The 25,125-nt window shown below is 39.9% G+C and overlaps 1 protein-coding gene across 5 annotated transcripts in view; it reads right to left on the bottom strand.

The window, feature by feature from the left end:
* The window catches only part of LOC133617939 (voltage-gated inwardly rectifying potassium channel KCNH7-like), a 129,813-nt gene that overhangs the window by 12,442 nt on the left and 92,246 nt on the right, over positions 1–25,125 (bottom strand). For 4 of the 5 annotated variants that reach the window (XM_061978336.1, XM_061978350.1, XM_061978361.1 and 1 more), the window contains 5 exons: positions 15,689–15,941; positions 15,345–15,550; positions 12,359–12,443; positions 7,482–7,709; positions 1,359–1,518 (listed from right to left, as the gene is read on the bottom strand). In XM_061978336.1, coding sequence (XP_061834320.1) covers positions 1,359–1,518; positions 7,482–7,709; positions 12,359–12,443; positions 15,345–15,550; positions 15,689–15,941 — 932 coding nt within the window. The remainder of the gene's footprint in view (positions 1–1,358; positions 1,519–7,481; positions 7,710–12,358; positions 12,444–15,344; positions 15,551–15,688; positions 15,942–25,125) is intronic. The other variant, XM_061978342.1, reaches the window with a different exon arrangement.

The raw sequence follows: 25,125 nt of genomic DNA, 5'->3' as shown, positions 1-25,125 counted from the left end.
CCAACACAATTTACCAACTCATATGGAAACAGGGTTTGTACAAACTACACAGAATAGTTACAATGGCTGATAAAATTGTGGGACAACCCCAGAGGTCTCTGGGACATATACACTAACAGGATGATGAGGAAAGCTCAGGGGATTCTCACATCCTCTGTGCTATAAGTTTGAGCTCATGAAGTCATGACCCTCCACAGCAATACCTATAAAAACTATTTGAAAAAGCAAAAGTAAAAGCACAGACATATATAGGGCAATGTTTACAAACAATATATTGGAGGCAGACACCACAGTTGACATAATTCACACAAAATTTATAATTTCTCTGTAATTGTTGGTCCAAAGCTAATGAGAATTTTAACAAACAATACGAGAAGACAGTTACGAGAAAAGATAATATTTGTCCTGCACTGATCCCTATGGAATTTAGAGTAATAGGAAAAATATATCTTAGGTAAACAAAATATTTTTTAAATCTACGCAATTAACCAACATTGTTATCGTTTTTATTTTTATTATTTTTAATTGGAAACCCTAATAAGTATTATTGGTGCCACGTACTCGGGAAACAAAATGTATAAATTAAGTGTCCTGCACATTCATCCATCCATTTTCTGATGACATAATTAATCAATACACTTCAGTCTACCTTGAACACAAAAAACTGAAATCCTAAAAGTAGACTTCACAAATGAAATTTAATCATTTAAATCCTTCATAATGTTATATATTTGTGTCAACTATATTTTCAGTTTATTTTCCTGAAAAAACATTAACAATTTGTTTAAAATGTACAATTTAGTGGTGTCCTTGTGTTTTCATTCAGTCATGTTACCCTAAAACATTAGCCACAAGTCAAATGATCCACAGGAAGTTGCATCAACCACATCTTCTGCAGTCCGTGAGAACAAGTAAGTTTACTCCTGTCGTTGATGGTGTTTTAACTACAGTATGACTGGGGATTGAAATCGAATAATAATCTTGATATAAATAATTTTTGGGGATTATATTTATTTTACAAATATTTTTTGTACAATCACTGTGCTCAATGTCAACATGCTATTATTAGCAAAAATATATTTCATTTGTTTGCTCATTTTTATGCTAAAAACTCACTCATCTTACTTTCAGTTGTTATTCAAATGAGTTAGCTTCAGTTGAGTAATTTTGTTCAAGAATGAAATAGCGTTGCCTAAAATGTGTATGTTATCAGACTTGAATTTTACAACAAAAAAGGTGCATACTGTATTTCGGTCATTTCCACCATTTATATTCATCATCTCTGCTTGATGGTTGTGTTTTCCCACACAGACAGACCAACAAAAAAGTACCAGTAGACCCTTAGCTTCCATGAATACCTGTTGAGGTGGTGCTGCAGCAGGTCCAGCCTTTGCTCCACCTCTATATAGTTGAGGTCTGTGTCGCCGCTGCCCTTCCTCGCTGGCATGGCTTGACAGGGTGACGGTACTTCCCCCTCGACACTGTAAGCTGAATACGTCCCCTCGTCTGCAGGCAGCTCTGTTGGAAAAATGTGCATTAATTTGACCTCCCTTATCTGCCTGTTAAGTTTCCTGTTGTGTTTCTTCTGTTATACCGTATTTTTCGGATTATAAGTCGCAGTTTTTTCCATAGTTTGGCCGTGGGTGCGACTTATACTCCGGAGCGACTTATGTGTGAAATTATTAACACATTACCGTAAAATATCAAATAATATTATTTATCTCATTCGCGTAAGAGACGAAGCAAATGGCAGCAATCGTCACGCACACGTCAGCAATCGTCACTCACACGTCAACCAATAAGAATTCGGCGTGGGAGGGTCATGGCAGAAGGGCATTGTGGGTCATGGGATGCTAACTGCTATATGCTATATGCTACTGCCGTAGATATTAAAATGGATCACATCAACATTGGCGGTAACTTATAAAAACTGAGAAGGGCTGAACTAAAATGGCACCGAAAAGGAAATCATATACTGCAGATGATTTGATTTAATTTAATTTCATTTTTATTTATCTCCTTCATTGATGTGCATCTTTGATCGATAGACAATTATGCCACAATTATTACATTTTACATTTACACACCAATGCCTGAGAAGAAGCAGGATGAAGAAAAATCATATATTTTCCTGCCCCCTTCAACATAATATGTAGTCTTACTTAATAATATCATATAAACCAACAATTACATCCAAATATAACGAAAACAAACAAAAAAAACACAAGTGCAAAACTTCATGAAGTACAAACCGAACAAAAAAAACAAAAGAAGTAATATACACCTCACGGGATGATACAAAACAAATACAAAACCAGGCAAAAAATAAGTAAAATAATAAATATAAAGCAAAATGTAACCACTTATGGCTGTCCATATGATCTTATTGTCTTTATATATTTTTTTTCAATTGGAATATATTTTTACAATCTTGTATCTCATTGTAAAGAGAATTCCATAGTTTAACCCCCACCACTGATATGCACATTTGTTTTAAAGTTGGACGTAGTGAAATATGCAGCAGAGAACGGCGATCGAGCAGTAGAAAGAAAGGACATACCAGAGGCGACACCGGGGAGGAAGATTTCATCGGATTTAGCGATCGGGAGTGACAGATTGTTTGGTAAACGTATAGCATGTTCTATATGTTATAGTTATTTGAATGACTCTTGCCATGATGTGTTGCGTTAACATACCAGGTACGTTCTCAGTTGGTTATTTATACGTCATATGGCGTACACTTATTCAGCCTGTAGTTCACTATTCTTTATTTATTTTAAATTGCCTTTCAAATGTCTATTCTTGGTGTTGGATTTTATCAAATACATTTCCCCCAAAAACGCGACTTAGCAGTGCAACATATATATGTTTTTTTCCTTCTTTATTGTGCATTTTCGGCCGGTGCGACGTATACTCCGGAGCGACTTATAGTCCGAAGAATACGGTAGTCTCTCTCATGCATCATGAGCCCTTAACAGTAAATCTGGTATTTTCCTAAAATACTAAATTTTGTAAACAGGAGAAAAGTAAAACATTATCAGTGTTGGTCATCTTACATTAAAATGTAAATAGCTACAAATTATTTCTCCCAAACGTAATTGAGTTAGTAACTCAGTTACCTCACTGTAAGAGTAATTAGTTACTCAGCAAAGTAACTGTGACGTTATGTATCATTTCATCATTGTATATGTTCGATAACATCTTTAACGCCAAATATGTTTTTTTTAACTGATTAGAAGAATAAAAACAGTATATTCAGTATTTTAGAACATTTGGCATGTGTCTGATCTCAATAGAATACAGTGTGCAATACGATATGCATAGAAATAAAAATGTAGAAAAAATGTATATTCCGTAAAGTAACAATATTAAATATTGACAGTACAAAACCCAATACGGTAGGTAAAATGCCACAAAGGAACATTTGGCTTTTAAAATAGTGCAGTTCTCTGCACCTGTATACTAAAATACAGCCTGAAATAACTTAAGATAAAACCGTTAACACATTTTGTGCAAATTAATGACATACATTCAAGTAAAATGTTTAAAAATTTTCTTGGACGACAATCTGACGTAAACATTGCTTTTGTGTACAAATATGGGGGTCTTTTCTTTGCTAATTTTAATCATGCAAGTGTGTAATTACATGTGATTAATCATGATTAATCCAAATTCCAAAATGTACTGAATCTGATTTAAAAAAAAAAACATTGGCAGCATTTGGGCTTGGGTTAGCAGCAGCAGCAAGTGTCATGTTGGCATGTGTTGATGTGAGGTGCTGCATAAGAATTGAGTAGCTTTAGGCTGAACACTTTCTTCATGGACATCGAGTGCATGTTACATAAAATGAGCGAAATGTAGTGCTGGTATTAACAGTTTGAGAACGCTACCTTTGAAATTCCCTGGCTACGGCTCATCACAATTATCATGTTATTGTTGTGTTTCAGTCAGAACATGCAGCAAGACAGCATGGGCAGGGCTTGATCTGCCCACCTATCCCTTCTCTCTGCATGCAGCTGATGTGTGGCCAAAACCTGACATCTTGTGCTTCATTAAACCGAACTGTAGTAACGAGCCACTTCACATTCTGAGTATCGCCAACGGCATGGGAACAGTAATTAATTACAGTGAAAAAATAATAACGCTGTTAATACTACTCTAACTTTGTTACTACCAACACTCAGCATTATGTCAGTGGTCATTATTGTTTGTACCGTATTTTTCGGACCACAGATTTATAAGGTGCACTGTCGATGAGCGAGTATTTTCAGGCCTATCTTTATACAAAAGACCACCGGATTATAAGGCGCACTAAAGGGGTTGTACTATGATTTTTTTCTACATTAAAACACTTCCTTGTGGTCTCCATAACATGTTGTGGTGGTTCTTTGGTCAAATTTTTGCAGATTATGTTTTACAGATCATTTTCCATCCTCTTTCTGACACTTGCTTCAGGATGCGCAAATTTGTGGTTGGTTTTATTTACAGTGCATGGCTCCACTTAAACAGCGTCTTCTCCCCCTCGTCTTTGCTAGACCGGTCCATATCGGATCTACTGACAGTTGTAAGTTGGAACTATACACTATTTTATATTAGAAATGGGAACAGCGGAGGATGAATGCCCCACAACAAGATAGAGAAAAATAAAACTGGAGATGTCCGATAATATCGGCCTGCCGATATTATCGGCCGATAAATGCGTTAAAATGTAATATCGGAAATTATCGGTATCGGTTTTTATATTATCAGTATCGGCTTTTTTAATTTTTTTTTATTAAATCAACATAAAAAACACAAGATACACTCACAATTAGTGCACCAACCCAAAAAAAACATTCCTCCCCCATTCACACAAAAGGGTTGTTTCTTTCTGTTGTTAATATTCTGGTTCCTACATTATATATCAATATATATCAATAGTCTGCAAGGGATACAGTCCGTAAGCACACATGATTGTGCGTGCTGCTGGTCCACTAATAGCACTAACCTTTAACAGTTAATTTTACTAATGTTCATTAATTACTAGTTTCAATGTAACTGTTTGTATATTGTTTTACTTTCTTTTTTATTCAAGAAAATGTTTTTAATTTCTCTTATTTTATTTTATTAATTTTTTTAAAAAGTACCTTATCTTCACCATACCTGGTTGTCCAAATTAGGCATAATAATGTGTTAATTCCACGACTGTATATACCGGCTGATATCGGTATCGGTAATTAAAGAGTTGGACAATATCGGAATATCGGATATCGGCAAAAAGCCATTATCGGACATCCCTAAATAAAGCGCTTATTAACTACGTGACGGACAACAATGGCAGACGAGCGCATATTTTCCTATGCAGATCTCAGATAAACATCAGCAGGTACCAATATGTAAGAAAAGTTGTTTTTTGCATAACATTGCAAGATTATATGTCTCCTAATTGGTGCCATTTTGAGGTCCTTGCACACACCATAATAATATCCAGTGACGTGCGGTGAGGTTCATGACTGGTGAGGCACTGACTTCATCACAGTCAGATTTACAAACATATGAACCCTAAAGAGTATCTTATTCACCATTTGATTGGCAGCAGTTAAAGGGTTATGTTTAAAAGCTCATACCAGCATTCTTCCCTGCTTGGCACTCAGCATCAAGGGTTGGAATTGGGGGTTAAATCACCAACAATTATTCCCGGGCGCGGCGCCGCTGCTGCCCACTGCTCCCCTCACATCCCAGGGGGTGAGCAAGGGATGGGTCAAATGCAGAGGACAAATTTCACCACACCTAGTGTGTGTGTGACAATCATTGATACTTTAACTCAACTTTAACTTTACACATACAAACTGTAGCACACAAAAAAGCACATTTAATAAAACAACTTTATTATGGTCTTACCTTTACTTATAAGTGCGGGAACAGTGGTGTTCGTGCTGGAGGAGTTGTGAATGAATGAAATATGAAATCCGTGCTGCAGTCTGCAGGTGTACCTAATGTTGTGTCCCTGCAGTCGTTCACGGCTCCTCCGGCGCGAGCAATGTTGTTTTTGCACTTTTTGGCTTCTTGTTAAGTGACTATTTTTGGGTGGATTCGGTCTTGCACGTGGAGGGTTTGGGTGTGGGCTTTGGTTGGTGTGGCGCTCCCGTTGGGGGGTGCAGTCTGCGGCGGAGGTGCAATAACCGGCACCAGGAGGCGGGATTACGCGAGCCTCACACAGTGCATCTTCGCAGCAGTTTTATGATTGCTCAGCACAAGAAATATGTTACACACATACAGTTGTTGACAAAATACACTGTACATTATATACCTCAGCTAACTAAACTATGGAAATGTATAATATAATTCATATAGCAATACGGTCTCACTGCACAGCAGGCCAGCAGTTAGCCGAGTCCGCAATCCATGGTGAGGCACAACTGAGTGACGTGCCTCAACTGGCTGCTGATCACCGCACCGTCTCTTCTCAGTATTTAAACGGCAAATGTGAAAATTCAGCGATTTTGAATAAAAATAATCTAAAACTGGTGAAATTAAACGGAAAATAACTTTATGGTATAATCACTGGATACATATAACAGTTTAATTAATTTTTTTTCTTTTTACATTTTTTTTCTTTCCGTGATGGCAGGTGAGGCGCACGTCACTGATAATATCAGTGTCTTGAAACACGGTACGTCTGCCTACAGTAGCCGTAATGCTAAGCGGTGCGGCTTCGTAGCTTAGCAAAGTCGTACTTAAACATTTTGACAGATTTTTGAGCGCCGTGTGTAATGTTCTATATTCTCAATGAAACATCAAAGTGTTGGGCTTGCTTGCTAACCTGTACTTCTAGCCTGCCATCATTTATTGAACAGGGGGCGTCAACCTGCAGTCTATACTATCTCTTATGCGTGACTGCCATCTACTGGTCACACTTGTCATTACACCTTGTCATCCATCCATCCATTTCCTACTGCTTATTCCCTTTGGGGTCGCGGGGGGCGCTGGAGCCTATCTCAGCTACAATCGGGCGGAAGGCGGGGTACACCCTGGACAAGTCGCCACCTCATCGCAGGGCCAACACAGATAGTCAGACAACATTCACACTCACATTCACACACTAGGGTCAATTTAGTGTTGCCAATCAACCTATCCCCAGGTGCATGTCTTTGGAGGTGGGAGGAAGCCGCAGTACCCGGAGGGAACCCACGCAGTCACGGGGAGAACATGCAAACTCCACACAGAAAGATCCCGAGGCCGGGATTGAACTCACGACTACTCAGGACCTTCGTATTGTGAGGCAGACGCACTAATCCCTCTTCCACCGTGCTGCCCATTACACCTTGTACCAAATAAAATTGCTTCGAGCTTGGTAAGAACCAGAATGAATACATATAGCAGGCGCACCGGGTTATAGGGCGCAGTGACGATTTTTGAGAAAATGAAAGGATTTTAAGTGCACTTTATAGTCCGAAAAATAATAATCTGTAATCATCTGATTAATCCTCCATCATCCTTACCTTTTGAGTGGTTCTGGGTGTTGCCAAACCCAAAGCCCGACCAGTGGTCCCGAACCACTGGGTAGCCCAGCGCACCGGAACACAATGGGTTCTGATCGTTTTCCTCCTCACCGCTGACCAGCGTCTGGTTCTCCTCTTTGTCCTGCTTGGCTGTGGGGGTGGAGGAGTACATGACTTCCCGTTGGTTGGCGTTACAGCACGTGGCTGTAGGCTCCTCGTGCTGCCAACCTAGCAGATCAAACCACGGAATGCTAAGATGCAAAGGTATTGTTATATGGTATAATGTTATATGTTTTTTAATATAAAGACAGACAAGCGTCATGATTTGGCCTCAGCTCTTGGTTAAGATATTCCTTAAAATATGCAGAATAGATTTGCAATAACACTCATCCCAGGTGTCAGCCTGATTATCTATTGTAGGCTGACACCTGTGATCTATACCTTAAATAGCAGTCTCTATTTCCTCTAAAACTATAAGTACGGTTGTTGCAGAATAGAACAAAAACCACTACAGGTCTGAATGAATTACACATGTACATACATTGTGGTACCTCAGTTTTCCATTGTAATTGGTTTCAAAAGGTCTGATAAAAACTGAACCATGACAACCCAGGCAATTTTTCCTATTACAAATTATGTACAGTACTCCCTCGTTTATCACTGTAATTGTTTTTGGATATGACTGTGATAAATACATTTTTGCAAAGTATGAGTCATTAAATATAAATCCAGTATTTACATTGCTAGACCATAAAAAAAATCCTCTTTACTCCTTTCTAAATAAAATGTTCAACATTATGAGAGCCCTGTAGTCACAAACTAACACCTTTTAACGACCTCTGCAATCATTTAATCCAATATACAAACCCCAAAGCCAGTGAAATTGGCACGTTGTGTAAATCGTAAATAAAAACAGAATACAATGATTTGCAAATCCTTTTCAACCTATATTCAATTGAATAGACTGCAAACACAAGATACTTAACGTTCGAACTGGAAACGTTATTTTTTGAAAATATTAGCTCATTTGGAATTTGATGCCTGCAACATGTTTCAAAAAAGCTGGCACAAGTGGCAAAAAAACGACTGAGAAAGTTGAGGAATGCTCATCAAACACTTATTTGGAACATGCCACAGGTGAGCAGGCTAATTGTGAACAGGTGGGTGCCATGATTGGGTATAAAAGCAGCTTCCATTAAATGCTCAGTCATTCACAAACAAGGATGGGGCGAGGGTCACCACTTTGTCAACAATTGCGTGAGCAAATTGTCGAACAGTTTAAGAACAACATTTCTCAACGAGCTATTGCAAGGAATTTAGGGATTTCATCATCTGCGGTCCGTAATATTATCAAAAGGTTCAGAGAATCTGGAGAAATCACTGCACGTAAGCGATGATATTACGGACCTTCGATCTCTCAGGCGGTACTGCATCAAAAAGCGACATCAGTGTGTAAACGATATCACCACATGGGCTCAGGAACACTTCAGAAAACCACTGTCAGTAACTACAGTTGGTCGCTACATCCGTAAGTGCAAGTTAAAACTCCACTATGCAAAGCGAAATACATTTATCAACAACACCCAGAAACGCCGCCGGCTTCACTGGGCCCGAGATCATCTAAAATGGACTGATGCAAAGTGGAAAAGTGTTCTGTGGTCTGAGAAGTCCACATTTTAAATTGGTTTTGGAAACTGTGGATGTCGTGTCCTCCGGACCAAAAAAGAAAAGAACCATCCGGATTGTTCTAGGGGCAAAGTTCAAAAGCCAGCATCTGTGATGGTATGGGGGTGTATTAGTGCCCAAGGCATGGGTAACTTACACATCTGTGAAGGCACCATTAATGTTGAAAGGTATATACAGGTTTTGAAGCAACATATGCTGCCCTCCAAGCAACGTTATGATGGACGCCCCTGCTTATTTCAGCAACAAAATGCCAAGCCAGGTGTTACAACAGCGTGGCTTCATAGTAAAAGAGTGCGGGTACTAGACTGGCCTGCCTGTAGTCCAGACCTGTCTCCCATCGAAAATGTGTGGCGCAATATGAAGCCTAAAATACCACAACGGAGACCCCGGACTGTTGAACAACTTAAGCTGTACATCAAGCAAGAATGGGAAATAATTCCACCTGAAAAGCTTCAAAAATTGGTCTCCTCAGTTCCCAAACATTTACTGAGTGTTGTTAAAAGGAAAGGCCATGTAACAGTGGTAAAAATGCCCCTGTGCCAACTTTTTTGCAATAAGTTAATGATTATTTGCAAAAAAAAATCTAGTTTCTCAGTTCGAACAATAAATATCTTGTCTTTGCAGTCTATTCATTTGAATATAAGTTGAAAAGGATTTGCAAACCATTGCATTCTGTTTTTATTTACAATTTACACAACGTGCCAACTTCACTGGTTTTGGGTTTTGTAGTAATGCTGCCTAGGCTGAGCCAATAAGTGGCCACAACACCCTACTCTGATTGGTTTTGTCTCATCTCGTGGCCAATACTACTTTAGTATTGATATTTTCAGTTGATTTAGCCATTGTAATGCTTGAAAATACTTACTTCTGGGCAAAAATATTGTACAATATGTTTAAAAATACAGGAAAAATATGCAATATTGAGGCTGCGATATTTGAAGCGCGATGTGGCGAGTGACGACTGTAAATCCAATCAATCCGTTACAGAGAATAATTATAGTTTCACATGCAGAAAACAATGTGAAATACATATGAGAAACGAAATATATAAATTAAGATTTAATCACTTTTGTCTTTATTGAAAACATGTTGGCAACGACGACGATGAGCGGCGAGAGAGGAAGAAGGGAAGAGCCACGTGGACGCCACCTTCGCACGTCGCCACATGTTCTTTCTTGAAATCAATAGTGTTTCTCTCCGTCTTTATGAAAGTGTTGGCACTCGCAACTTTCTTTGGCTTATTTTGAAGTCATCCTGATGAGTCACCAATGCGTGGAATTCTTTGTCTGGACACTACTCGCATATGATACACAGGCTTAAGCGATAGTTCGTTACGTGCAATGCTTGGTTGTATGATAATCAAGATTATTACAAAACCATAGCAACATTCTGGCGAAAGTTTTCGCCGAAAACAATACAAAAAAAACTAAGCACTGTTACTAGCACGTTTGTATATAATATTTTAATATTACATATTATTAATTATGTATTACTGGTATTATCATATATTTGATATTATATTAGTTAATACTTGACATTTGACTCAAACTTTGATGTTTGATAGAGATGTCCGATAATATCGGCCTGCCGATATTATCGGACGATAAATGCTTTAAAATGTAATATCGGAAATTATCGGTATGGGTTTTTTTTTATTATCGGTATCGTTTTTATTTATTTATTTTTTTTTATTAAATCAACATAAAAAACACAAGATACACTTACAATTAGTGCACCAACCCAAAAAACCTCCCTCCCCCATTTACACTCATTCACACAAAAGGTTGCTTCTTTCTGTTATTAATATTCTGATTCCTACATTATATATCAATATATATCAATACAGTCTGCAAGGGATACAGTCCGTAAGCACACATGATTTGCGTGCTGCTGGTCCACTAATAGTACTAACCTTTAACAGTTAATTTTACTAATTTTCATTAATTACTAGTTTCTATGTAACTGTTTTTATATTGTTTATTAGGCATAATAATGTGTTAATTATACGACTGTATACATCAGTATCGGTTGATATCGGTATCGGTTGATATCGGTAATTAAAGAGTTGGATAATATCGGAATATCGGATATCGGCAAAAAGCCATTATCGGACATCCCTAATGTTTGATATTATTTTATCTTTGTTGGTGATTCAACCACTGTGCCGCGGCACACTAGTGTACCATGAGATATTGTTTGGTGTGCCGTGGGAAAGTATGCAATTTCACCTAATTGGTCGGAAAAATATTTTTTGCAAACCAATAACTATAATCCGCAAACAATGTGCCGTTGTAGAGTGTCTGTGCTGTCTGGAGATAAGCAGAGTAACCATGTAATACTCTTCCGTACCAGTAGGTGGCAGCAGGTAGCTCATTGTTTTGTAAGCCTACTTTGAGACAAGAGAATTAATGATGGTTATGGTTTGAAGTCATATCGAACAATTGCGTCAGGTATTTGATGAGAACAACTTTATATTGTCAATATGGGCTATTGAGTTTCGTTTTTAAACATTTTCTGCTGGTGGTGTCTGTCATGTATTGGTTACTCGGGTCACAGGACAATACCGGAACCATTGTAAGGGGAACTTAAGGGTGGGGGACACAGGATATGATGACATGTGTTGTGTGTTGGACACCACTAAAAGGCAGAAAAAGCTTTCTTTTGGTGTATTATTAAGCTTAGATTGCTAATAAGTGTAAGCGGCCGAAATGAGTTTCCTGCGCCGGGTGGCAGGGCTCTCCCTTAGAGATAGGGTGAGAAGCTCTGTAAAGCCGCTGCTCCTCCACATCGAGAGGAACCAGATGAGGTGGTTCGGGCATCTGGTCAGGATGCCACCCGAACGCCTCCCTCGGGAGGTGTTTAGGGCACGTCCGACCGGTAGGAGGCCACAGGACACGTTGGGAAGACTATGTCTCCCGGCTGGCCTGGGAACGCCTCGGGATCCCCCGGGAAAAGCTGGACGAAGTGGCTGGGGAGAGGAAAGTCTGGGCTTCCCTGCTTAGGCTACTGCCCCCGCGACCTGACCTCGGATATGCGGAAGAAGATGGATGGATAATAATAAGTAAACTAATAAGTGTCAAGTTTGGCACACAACAATGGCGACGAGGATGGGATTGTGTGCCCCTGGATTTTTCCAATGAAAAAAATGTGCCTTGGCTCAAAAAAGGTTGAAAAACACTTATCTAACGTACCAGAGACCGACTTCTTAGTGCAGGACGCTCTCCTTTGACTCATCATGGCATCCATGTAGGAATCAGTCTCTTGTGGGGACGACGTCTAATCAAATGACACAAATCAAGTGCATTATTATGATACAGAATGTAAAGAAGTCATAAAAACATCCGCACAGCGAAGTGCATTATTCACATTGTCTTAACACACACAAAAAAACACTTTTTTTAATGTACATTGTTTGTTGGTTTCTCTTTTTTGTTACTGTATTATATATAAAATACATGTATGTGGCCCAAATTTTTTTATGATGATGCCACATATAAAAGCGTCTTTGCTCTCGCAGTAGTTGTTTCTGCGCCTGTACTTGCATGTGAGGAGCGTCTTCCACTATGACTTATTGCCACAATGCCTAATCAATGACAATGACATCGCGCAGCATTCACTTTGTTCAGTGCTTGAGTTGTGGCAAGACATCTGGTAGCTGCTTCATCATAACATCGCACCTGCTTACAATGTCCTGAGTAGACTATGTGGCCAAGACAAACATCTTCATGCTTGAGAGTAACCTTCCTACTCCCCAGACGTCTGATTTTTCATCTTTCCTAAATTTAAAGGGGTCATATTCTGACTTTTTTTCTACATCTAAAACGCTTCCTAGTGGTTTACATAACATATAATGGTGTTTTTTTGGTCAAAATTTTACACAGATAACTTTTGGGAACAGGTGGGTGCCATGATTGGGTATTAAAGCAGCGGCAAGGCCGAAAACCAATATTGAATGCCCATGACATTCGATCAGTTAAAACTCTACTATGCAAAGCAAAAGCCATTTATCATCACCACCCAGAAACACCGCTGGCTTCGCTGGGCCCGAGCTCATCTAAGATGGACTGAAAACACTGGAAAAGTGTTTTGTGGTCTGACGAGTCCACATTTCAAATTATTTTTGGAAACTGTGGACGTCGTGTCCTCCGGACCAAAGAGGAAAAGAACCATCCGGATTGTTATAGGCGCAAAGTTGAAAAGCCAGCATGTGTGATGGTATGGGGGTGTATTAGTGTCCAAGACATGGGTAACTTACACATCTGTGAAGGCGCCATTAATGCTGAAAGGTACATACAGGTTTTGGAGCAACATATGTTGCTATCCAAGCAACGTCTTTTTCATGGATGTCCCTGCTTATTTCAGCAAGACAATGCCAAGCCACGTGTTACAACAGCGTGGCTTTGTACTAAAAGAGTGCGGGTACTAGACTGGCCTGCCTGTAGTCCAGACCTGTCTCCCATTGAAAATGTGTGGTACATTATGAAGCGTAAACATTGACAACAGAGACCCCGAACTGTTGAACAACTTTAGCTGTACATCAAGCAAGAATGGGAAATAATTCCACCTGAAAAGCTTCAAAAATGGGTCTCCTCAGTTCCCAAACATTTACTGAGTGTTGTTAAAAGGAAAGGCCATGTAACACAGTGGTAAAATGCCCCTGTGCCAACTTTTTTGCAATGTGTTGCTGCCATTAAATTCTAAGTTAATGATTATGTGCAAAAAACAATGACGTTTTTCAGTTTGAACATTAAATATCTTGTCTTTGCAGTCAATTCAATTGAATATAAGTTGAAAAAGATTTGCAAATCATTGGATTCTGTTTTTATTTGCAATTTCTGCAACGTGTCAACTTAACTGGTTTTGGGTTTTGTACATAGACATAATGTTATGGATTATTTTGTCAGAAAAAGGTCAAAACGACAGTAATTCAATGCATCCGGGCACATCCGCACACGTCCTTGGTAGCAAAAATGCCGCTTGTTGTTCAGTTGGCCATTTTGACGGTGCACTCTTATCACGCCGTCACTTGAGGACCAGCACGTCTCTTTCTCTTTCTGAATAGGAGAGCGAGGAGGCACCTGCACGCTGACAGCGGGAGCAAGCGCGCTGTCACAAAGACAATGTCAGTGTTGTGACTTGGAGAAGATAACGTTTTATATGGCGTGTAGTCAGATGTACACCACAACGCGAGACCCAAGCACGCACACAAGAGAGACTCACCGGGCAATAGGCTGTCGTCATGGCGTCACGTGGAGTCAGTCAAAAGGACGTTGCATATTTAGATGACGCCATATAAGTGCGCTTTGGCGCGCTTTGCGGAGTTCACATGACCAGTGGACCAAAAAGGTGGACTTATTATTTATTCATAGAGTTGCTAAATATACATTTTCATTTGATATGTAATGGATATGTAGACATATATTGGATCATGTTTAGCATGGAATATTGTCAATTATTATCTAGATATGTAAATTAAGGGTACACGCTTGTTTTTTCACCCTTTTCCCCTGTCTGTGGTATGCCCGAGGGAGGGGCTTGGACTATTTAAGGGAGACTGTTCATTCAATCGAGGTGGAAGTAGGTAAGCAGGTTGGTTGTGGAGAGTTGGAGAATAGTACAAACAGTAATTGGTGATTTTTTTCATAGCAGCATTTTGTAAATATTTTTATTTTTTTTGTGTTTACTTTTCATTTTCACCAATTTTTGCACTGTATATATTTTTTGCACAATCACCCCCAAATTGAAATCTGCAACAGAGCCATCATTGGTTGCATGGTTATATAGTTTTTTTGTGCGAACCCGCAACATTTTGTGCCAGAAGTGGGATGGCCAGTCGTCAGTGGCGCACACAACCCCCCCGAGAACCGTGCCCATGACAGCAGGGGAAGGTGCCGATGTCCAAAACTGGACATCCCACTTCTGACACCAAATGTTGCGAGTTCGCTCAAAAAAACTATATAACCATTGGGGGGTGTTTATTGGACCACATACTCTCTTTATAAACGATTCCGATGTATGTGGATACCTGGGTGTACTGTATCAGTAAAGAGCAAGACCCTACCAAAATTGAATCCTGTCTCAGAGTGCAGTCAATACACAAGTTCAAATAAATGTTGCATAAAAATGGCAGACTGTTCATATCTTTGTAAGAATAAACTTAATTAATCTGAAAGTTACCTTGGCATTTTCATCTCGGAGGTCGAAGGTCAACTCCAGGTTAGTGACAAAATGGTCAGCAAACTCTGGATACATTTCCAGCACCTCCAAGACCTCCTCTCGCTGGATGGTGTGCAGGTCGCAGTAGCTCAGCACTCGCACATCAACACACGATTTCCCCGGCTTGGTGTAGAGATGGATCATCTCACCAAATATGTCGTTCTTGCCTTGAGAGTACACATGCGGCTGATTAGAAACCCTGACACATGTCAATCAATTATCTTAGACAAGTACAATTGAAGCCATAATCATTAACAAGACTGAGGTGTTTTCTGAATGTATAGTAAAAATTGAGTTTGACTGACCTAAGATGGCGACGACTACATCGTCTTTCAGGATCTCAATGGAGCCACAGTTGACAAAATACAGCGCACTGAGTACGTCTCCGCTGTGGACCAGTGTGTCTCCTGGGGGCGCATGTGTGGTCTTGAACCTCAAGGCCAGAGCCCGAAGGCAACCTTTGGTGGCACCACGAAACACCTTACAGTCCTGCAGGAGGTTTTTGTTGAGGTGAAGGCAGACGTCTGCCTGTAGGCACTCTGGGAAACCCTTCAGGAACTGAAAAACATCAGCGTGGTCCATAATGTGCCAATAATCTAGCCTGTAATCATTCTTAACATAATAATTCAACCTTCAGTAGACACAATTTAGCTGCTTCTTAAGACTTAATAGAATAATAATAACAAGAAAAACATGTAACTAAAAAAGACGATAGTACTAACAAAGCTGCATTTCAAGTGTATGTGATCAAAACATTTTTTTACATTATGGACACCAGGTCTTGATAAATGCATAATCATATGCACCATATGTCAACTACCCCAATGACATTTTAAAGCTGGACATTCTTCTTTCCAGAAATGGTCACACATACTTCCTCAACAACCAGCCTTAGACAAAGCCTAACACCTTCAAACAGCCTGTCAAAGCTTGTCAAATAATAATATATAAAAAATATATTTTTTAAATGATAAAATACTGCAATAATACAAGAAAAACTACTGTCTTGTGTTGCGTGTCTTAATCAGACTGGACCAGATGAGGGCAATAAAAGACTGTCATTTATAGTACAGTATATGCAGTCTTTAAAAGGAACACAACAATAATGTCACCTAGTGGTATTTTATTGTTGTGTTCTGTAAGTGTTGATTTTGTTGGCAGGAATAGGTGTCAAACTCAATCACGCAGGGTTGTTACAATGTTTGTTAGTGTTTTCATGCATCTGCAATGTGTAATTTTGTACAATCGGGTTTAATAGATACTGGTTTTTAGTCGTGTACAATTAAATTATTGCTACTTTTGGTGGTAATGTGACACCCATAAGTAAGAATGGTTAATGCAATACCACTCCATGAGAGTGTTAAATGTATTGCATAAAATGGATATGAGATTGTGTTAATGGAGAAGGTCAAAAGGGTTTCTTATTTGGAAAAAAAAATGCCATACTCGGTTCCTGATCACCCTTGCTCATAAATACATTATAACCCACCTGGTCTTCCAAGAATAAGAAGTCAAAGCAGGAGGGGCCCCTTGTTTTTGCCAAATTAGTGACTTTGTCCTTTATATTGAACGAGTAATCAAACACAACAAGATAAATTCCTGCCTGGCTCATTACAACGGACAACAATTTCAGGAATCCCCACAAGAGTTTTATCAACCTTCGCAACCATAAAATCCAAATAACCAACAGGAACAACCTTACCCTCTCCACACTGAACCTTCCACACTCCTATAAAGGAAGCTCTCCTCCTATCATATTGCCATTCCTTGGCCGAGCAGTGGAGACTGTACAGCATTCTACATTCAGCACCAGTCTCTCCTTGAATGCGCGACAGTCTGAGAACTAGGGACACTTGTCTCGCCCATTGGCTGCAACAATTCCATAACCACATTCAGAGATCTCCGCTACCACCCAACCATGACCTAATCCACACCGCAAACATCAACACTGAATATATTGTTAAGTGCCGCATTAATCCCATTGCCCGACACCCGCTCTGCATGATCAACTGGCTGACCACCACCCACAACGACATGTGGGTGATGGAAAAGCTTTTGGATGACTGGCGGCGAAGCATTATGCTCATGTCCTGGAAAAAGAAGGGGTATACACTAGTGTGCAACAACTACTGAAGAATTACTCTTCTCTCCATTACTGGCAAGTTCTTCACCAGGATCCTTCAGAATCAGGCCCTGTTGGCAATCAGGTCAAGATACCACTCCAGCAGACAGGATCCATACTTGTCAGGTAAACCACCGAAAACTTCTCAACACTAACAGAAGTTCAGGTAGTTCCACAAGGACCGCCACCTGTTCATCCCCTTCATCAACCTCAGAGCCACCTTTGACACGGTCAACTGAACTACGCTTTGGGATATCCTCTGTACCCTCACCCTCCAATCGCAGCTCATATCTCTCTTCACTTCCTCTATATGACCATGCTGAGAGCTGGGTCCGTGTCAACAATAGCGAGATCGTCTGGTTCCTCATTGCCACTGGTGCAGGTCAGGGCTGTGTGGCTGCACCAGACTGTTTACTGCATCCTCTACCATCTAATGATGGCAGTGTGCACGTTTCCCTGAGATTAATATCTTTGACGAGAGTCTAATCGACCAGGACCGACGATACAACTTTGTTCTGCTGCTGGTACGCTGAACTAAAGGGAACCCTTTGTGTGTTCGACGAGCAGGCAACAAAGCGTGTGTCAACTGGCCCAAGACCAAGCTCATGTGCAGTATGTCAGTGACGGCCCTGATCACCCCCATCGTGTTTGGCTCCAAGCCTGTTGAGTTAGTTTATTTATTAGTTTACCCGGGCTCCGAGGTCACCAGTAGGGATGGGAATCGAAAACTGGTTCTCAGTGTATCAATTTGATTCTCTTAACGATTCCTGCGGGCGGGAATGACGTCATTACACAACGTGCGTGGTTACTTCAAACGCCCACGGTGGCAGGAACGTGCCATAGTTTTTTTTTTACAAGATTACAACAGCGCTACTATTTCATCAAAAGGAGGACATACGCGCAATAAGATGAAATATTTGAACACACAGCATGCAATAAATTAATGAATGTTGCGTTTTTGAACTGCTCCAATGTCATCCCAGCAGCAGACACCTGGCGTAAATACAACTGGTAATAACAAACACTGCTTATAATGTCAGCGCCATTAAATGTTACATTGAAATTATTGCCTTCTCATTTAGATGACAATGATGAGAGACAGATTCTGACTGGCTCTGGAGCAGGTAACAAAGTACGAGCTCCGGTTCGCGTCTGCCGGTAGAGGAAGGTCCCCGAGCAGCACCTAAGTTTGTGGTCAAAAGCTTGCACCCATTTGCCACAGTAGATGCTCCTATTTTCTGGTGGGTGAATGTTAAATTGCAGTCAGAGAAAAGTTGCATGTTTTCCTTCCACCAGATTTTTTTACAGTCCTTTCCATTATACAAGTGAAACTAAAAAAAAAATAGAAAATAGTGTAAAAGTCCATTCATGTCAGGAATTCAACTTCAAATGTGAAACTACTATGTGATATTAACTCATTACATGCAAAGTGAAATATGTCAAGCCTTTAATATAATTTTGATGATCATTGTTTACAGTTTTTAAAACCCCACATTTTGTGAGATTTTCAATTCAAGGTTTTCATAAATTGTAAGCCATAATCATCAAAATTATAATATATAATTGCTTGGCTTATCTCACTTTGCATGTAATCAGTAAATATAACATGTTACTAAATGTTATTTTCTTATTTGATTTTGTTAAATTCTACAGAAAAATATCTATTTCTTATAGTTGTTTTTCAAAGTTGTTTTTTCTATGCTACATATTGTGCCTCTTAAGACTTCACTGCTTTGTAAGGTCAAGTTACCGCCAAACTAAACACATTTGATGCTAATCCACCTTTCTGTTTTCTTTTTTTCAAAATAATCGGTAAGAGAACTGATAAAGAACCGAATCAAAAGTGGAATCGGAACCGGAAAAATCTGATCAATTCCCATCCCTACCAACACACGGTACATCCTGATTCCTAACAGGAGTAAACAGATGGCAAGAATTGCCTGCCGTTGTCATTACAAGCACCTGATTACGTTTATTATGCCATGCTATGATTAGTAAACATTCCCATTTAACATTCAGTGCTGCCCAAGGTGGGTGAAGTGCCTTTGCAAAGGACACAACAGCAGCGACAAAAGCTAGTTTTCTGCTGTCACACTTGCTTGCAATGGAACATGACATGACAAGTAGCTGTGTTAGTACATTGTACACATGTACCTCCTGCTCTTACCAGAGTGGTGTGATCGTTCCATTTGGCATGAGGCAGACATGGAAAAGACAAACTTAAATAAGTACCTTCAACAGTATTGTGATGACAAACACTTTGGTTGGAAGAACTATGGTATTATAAAGATCGAACTGTATTTTATTGATTGAGAGTGATTTTGATTTGATTTATCTGAGGGCCATTCCACTGAATTGGTGCCATTTGTGTCCACAAGAACTATAATGTATAAATGCAGGATAAATTAACTGTTAAATAAGTTTTTATGAAGAAAGCACATCGATCTGATAAATAACATAAATAAATAAATATAATTTCAAACATTAATTTAACCTACCATGAACACTGTAAATTTTGCATTTGTTTTCTGTCCCTGCTTTTCAAAATTAAGACTTTACCATGAAATACAACAATCTAAATCCTTCAGAAATGGTATACTTTGACATACTGTGTGTTACAGTACTACTTATTCCAACAATATTTTATGGTGAATTTATTTTTCAAACAATTTAGTTAAAATCCACACCGAGATTTAACTCAGTCCTGTTACCCTAACAGAGTGTTTCTTAACAATAAGGCCGGGGGCCCATCGTTAGGCCGCGAAAGCTGTTTCTTTCTTTGTTTCTCAGCTGTAGTCCGTATGGGCCGCAGCGGTACTCGGTTGTAATAAACGTTTACACCACTTGTGGCTGTAATGACAATTTCAAACAAACAAAGTCTGGAGCTACAGCCATAGAGAAGATGTTATTGACAGTTTAGTTAAGAATATATTTATTATTAATTTAGTTTATTTTAGCACAACATAAATGTATGTTATTTTTTTTTCCGTCAGCATAATAGACAGACAACCATTCACACTCACATTCATACATTAGGGCCAATTTAATGTTGCCAAACAGCCTATCCCCAAGTGCATGGTGTTAAATGAGGGTGAATAAACACAATGTCTATTCTGGTTCACAACTTTTAATCAACTGACGCACAGAGGTAAAACCGGAAACACTCGATCCCCACTTCCCACCCACAAACACTGCGCATGCGTTAACCCAGTATATGGAGAAACATGTTAACAATCTCCCTATCTTTTATAAATAAAAACATTAAATAGCACATGTTTCTTGAGAACAAATACATGTCTTTTTAAACAACAGAAACAATAAAATCAACTTAGGTAAGAACCCATTTTCCTTCACTCAATGCTTTCAAAAGCATCAAGAGTGATGCCCCCTTTTTCGTAAGACAGTCAGCCAGTTGAGCTTTTGTTGCAGACCAAAGCATTTGTTGTATTTTTCTGTTGTGAATTAGTTCTTTGATGCCACTTATATCCAACCGAGCCTTTTCTCTGTGACCTGTTTTGTTGATCGAAGAGCATCATAGAGGGAATGATTATCAGTCACACAAACTAACGCTGGAGCATTTAGACCAGCGGTGCCAGTAGTGAGCTCAGAATAAAGGGTGGCAAGAAACACAGCGTTGTCTATTCCATCCGACATGGCAAGAGTCTCTCCTGCAAGGGTGCTTCGCTCCACTCGTCGAATCCTCTTGGACTGCCAGTAAAGGGGGGAGAATGTACCTCCTTTTCCCATTAGGGTGATCAACATGCCCCCTTGTGTACCTCCATCAGGAAGATTTCCTAATGAAGCATCGCTGAATACAGTTAAGTTTAAAGCATCATTTCCCAAATGTTGAAATTTCAAAGTCACTTTTTCAGCTTTCACTTTACAAACAACTTATTAGCATTGTGAATTGATTGCAGTCGCATTCTTTAGACTAGATGCCAGACTACAAGAATCAAACATTACACCAGGTCTTGTCTGTTTGCAACCCAGAGTATCTGTCCTATTTTTGATCTGAGTTGTTCTTGTTCTGTTTCATTAAGAGGAGCATCTCTTTCTAGAGCACGGACTGGCTGTAAGTGAATGGTGTGCAGACTTTCAATGTAGCTGTGCTGATGCAACTGTACAGAATCATTAACAGTTCCAATATCCATTCCCAAATAGCAAAAACTGTCATGTTCCTCACGTCCCACTTGGAACCCAGACTTCAGTTTAGGGATCACATTTTCTGACAAGTTTGATGAGCCTGCCCACAGAAAATCATCTACACCCGTCACTGTGTTTTCATCATCCAGCCAATAAAATACTGCTGGGTCTACCTGTGACACTTTACCACCTGTGCTCAGCATGATTTCCTTCACCTTGTTGTACCAATAGAGAGATGCATCAGCAAGGCCATACACACACTTCTTCAGTTTCCAAAGAACCCCCATACAGTCAGCTTCTGGGGGAGGATTGACATAAATGTCTCTCGACAACTCCATACCCTGTAAAAAGGCAGACTTGATGTCCATAGAATGGACTATCCAATGATTTTGACAAATTACACTGAGCAATAGCCTTAGAGATTCAGAAGCACATGTTGGTGAATCTTTTTGTAAAATTTTTTAAATTAAGTTCTTCAAAACCCCTTGCTACAAGTCTGACCTTGGGTACAATACCTGTGTAACTTTCTTTGAGACTACAGACCCACCTAGTGGAGATACACTTTTGGCATGTATTTTCAGTCTCTTCAAAAACATTATTGTTTTTCCAGCTTTCTATCTCTGCCTGTTTGGATGCATCAAATGATATGTCTTTTGTTATGAGTACATCAGCCTCCCTGACAGCTGACTCAGTGTTAAGACACATGACATGTCAACTGCCTCTTTTAGTCCAGTACTGCCATCAGGCTCAAATGTTGCACATTACACCTGTTTTTATGGGTTCCCGTGGCTTTACCTGCTCTACTGAGTACTTTAGCCTTACATGTTACACTTGTGTCTCTTTTCATGAAAGTTACAATCTGTCCTGTTTTTAGCTTCACATTATAAGCAGGGACAGGATTATCACAGGCACTGTGATTCATTTGAGGTGCATTTGTTTGAATGACACCTTCACTCATGTTTCCCTCTCCATCACTGTCATGTTCATTTTAACCGGCTGTGTTTTGTTCATTATCTGAGCTACATGATGCTCTGTGTAAAACATCTGTGCCACTATCATTGGTTATGTTCTCTTCATGTTTTTCACATCCTGTTTCAGTGTGAACATTACTTTGTGTAATTTTCCTGTCATTAATCTGTGTGTGCACCTTATTAAGTCGTGAGTGATGAACTCTAACTAGAATACCTCCATGTCTTACAAACACAACGGTTCCATCTTGACCAATCACCACTCCTGGTCCCTTCCACTCTGCACTATCTCCTCGTTTATAGTAAACCTTTTCTCCTGTCTCATATTTTTCATCCGTGTCTCTAAGCTGTTTTCTTAATGCCCTTCTTATCCTCTCTGAACATTCAACTTCAGTGAAAGCCTTCCTTGAGGCATGCAAAGCTGATATGTGTTCGCCTACTCTTGTGCTCACTGTAGTGCCCTCTCGTGCAGGCAGCTTATTTACCAATACATTGGGAAGGTTAGGATTTTGACCAAATACCAGTTGATGTGGACTATAACCATGTACACTGTGCATGTAGTTCTTAGCCATTAAAGCCCAGTCCAAAGCAGTGCACCAGTCACAATCCTTTAACCGTGTAACTTTCTGGACGATGTTTGTGAGCGTCTGATTATGACGTTCCAACAGTCCATTGCTCCATGGACTGTATCCTGCGGTTGTCTTGATCTCGATATTGAAGTTTTCTGCCATGTCCCTGAACTCTTCACTGTTAAATTCTCCTCCGTTGTCACTGAAGAGCCTTTTGGGAGGACCATGAACACTTATCCATGTGTGGATGAAAGAGTTGACAATTACAGAAGATTTCTTGGTTTTCACAATATTTCCAGCGCTGAAACGTGTGAAATGGTCCATTATGTGTAAATACCAAATGCTTGACTCCAGCTCGTGCAGGACCACCGCCACCGTTTCATTATATTCCGAAGCTAGAGGCAAACCCACAGCTGGCTTTGGCTTATCTTGCTATATCTTTGGCACGTGTCACATTCATCCACTATTTGTTGCAAAATAGTGAGACAGTCGCTGTCTTTGTTCCCTGAACTTTGAATTAGCTTATGCAGGCGATCTGCTGATGCATGGCCAAATTGTTTGTGAAGTTTGAGAAGGACCTTGTTCTTCTCGATTGTGGACATATTTTCTGTTACGATCAAGACTTCATCTTCAGAAAATACATGTTGAGTTTGACACTCCATGTCATCATTGTCTCTTATGTCAACACAGTAGTGTCCTGAGCTGGTAAACTGAAGAGGTATCTGCTGCTTAAACATCACTGCCCTGTCGTTTTCCATGTCTAATGTAGTTCCTGCCTTTTTTAATGATGTTTTACTCAGCAGGAGTGGAATATCGACTTTGACAACCTCTGTCTCAATGTTACACTTTGTCCATCCTATTTTAGCAGGTAGACACACTTTTCTGGTGGAATGAATCACATTTCTATCTCCAAAACGACACTGTCTGTTGCTAGACCTTTCTGTACTTCTGAGCTTATTTACCTGCTTTTCATTGAGATTATCTACATAACTTTCAAGCCACTTTTCTCCACACACTGTGCGAGTGCAGGCGGTGTCTATGATTGCTGAGCCTGCAGCTTCAGTCATAAAAATCTCAGCTTTAGACTGGGGATCATTTGTTAACAGCATGAAATTAACTTCATCAAAATGATAATTTTCAGTCAATTTTACTTGTTCGTGCTTCTTGTGCGGGCAGTCCTTCGCCCAGTGGCATGTGCTTTGACACACGGCACAACGTGATCGTTTACCGTACTTATCCAGTGGGTTTGTACCCAGTAACGGCGTCACCGATCTTTGTTGTCCACGTTGAAACGGATGTGTTCCGTCTTCCTCTCCATTGTGGCTGTTCTGTGAGGAAAGCTGTGTCCTGGTTCAGTTGTATCTCACTTGACGAGCCCGTTGTTTTACCTCCAAGTATCCGTTTGAGAGATGACTTCATTGACGAGAAGTTTAGCTCCGTGTTAGCCGTCAGTGCTAGCTGCCTGTCTTTCTCATCGAGGCAGGCTGTGTCAAGAAGTTTAAAGGCTAACACCGCATCAGGGAGTGTCATATTGTACCTTTTCATCTGGTTGTAGCGCTGTTCAAAGTCAATAATATAGTCCACCATTGAAACATAACTATTTTTGGTGATGTGGTCGAAGTACGTGTACGCTTTGTATGCGCGATCATTTTCCTCTTTCAGGAAAACGTCATCCAGTTTTGCAAATAATGCCGTCATACCGTTGTCATTGTCCAACTCCTCCTCAGATATCTCCATTGTGATTTCTCTGGCTCTTCCTTCAAGTCCCAAAGCCACAGCCAGTGCTTGCTTTTTCTTATCGTGTTCTGTAACCCGCGTCCAAATGTTAACTTCATTTCCAGCACTCGTATGGCTTGGACTCGTCAAACCTCGGCGGTATTTTATAGTTTATAGCCATCCTCTGCTACCAATGTTAAATGAGGGTGAATAAACACGACGTC

Source organism: Nerophis lumbriciformis, linkage group LG01, assembly GCF_033978685.3.
Source record: "Nerophis lumbriciformis linkage group LG01, RoL_Nlum_v2.1, whole genome shotgun sequence".
NCBI lineage: Eukaryota > Metazoa > Chordata > Actinopteri > Syngnathiformes > Syngnathidae > Nerophis > Nerophis lumbriciformis.
Note: the sequence above shows the minus strand (reverse complement) of the source record. Positions and strands in the feature narration are given on the sequence as shown.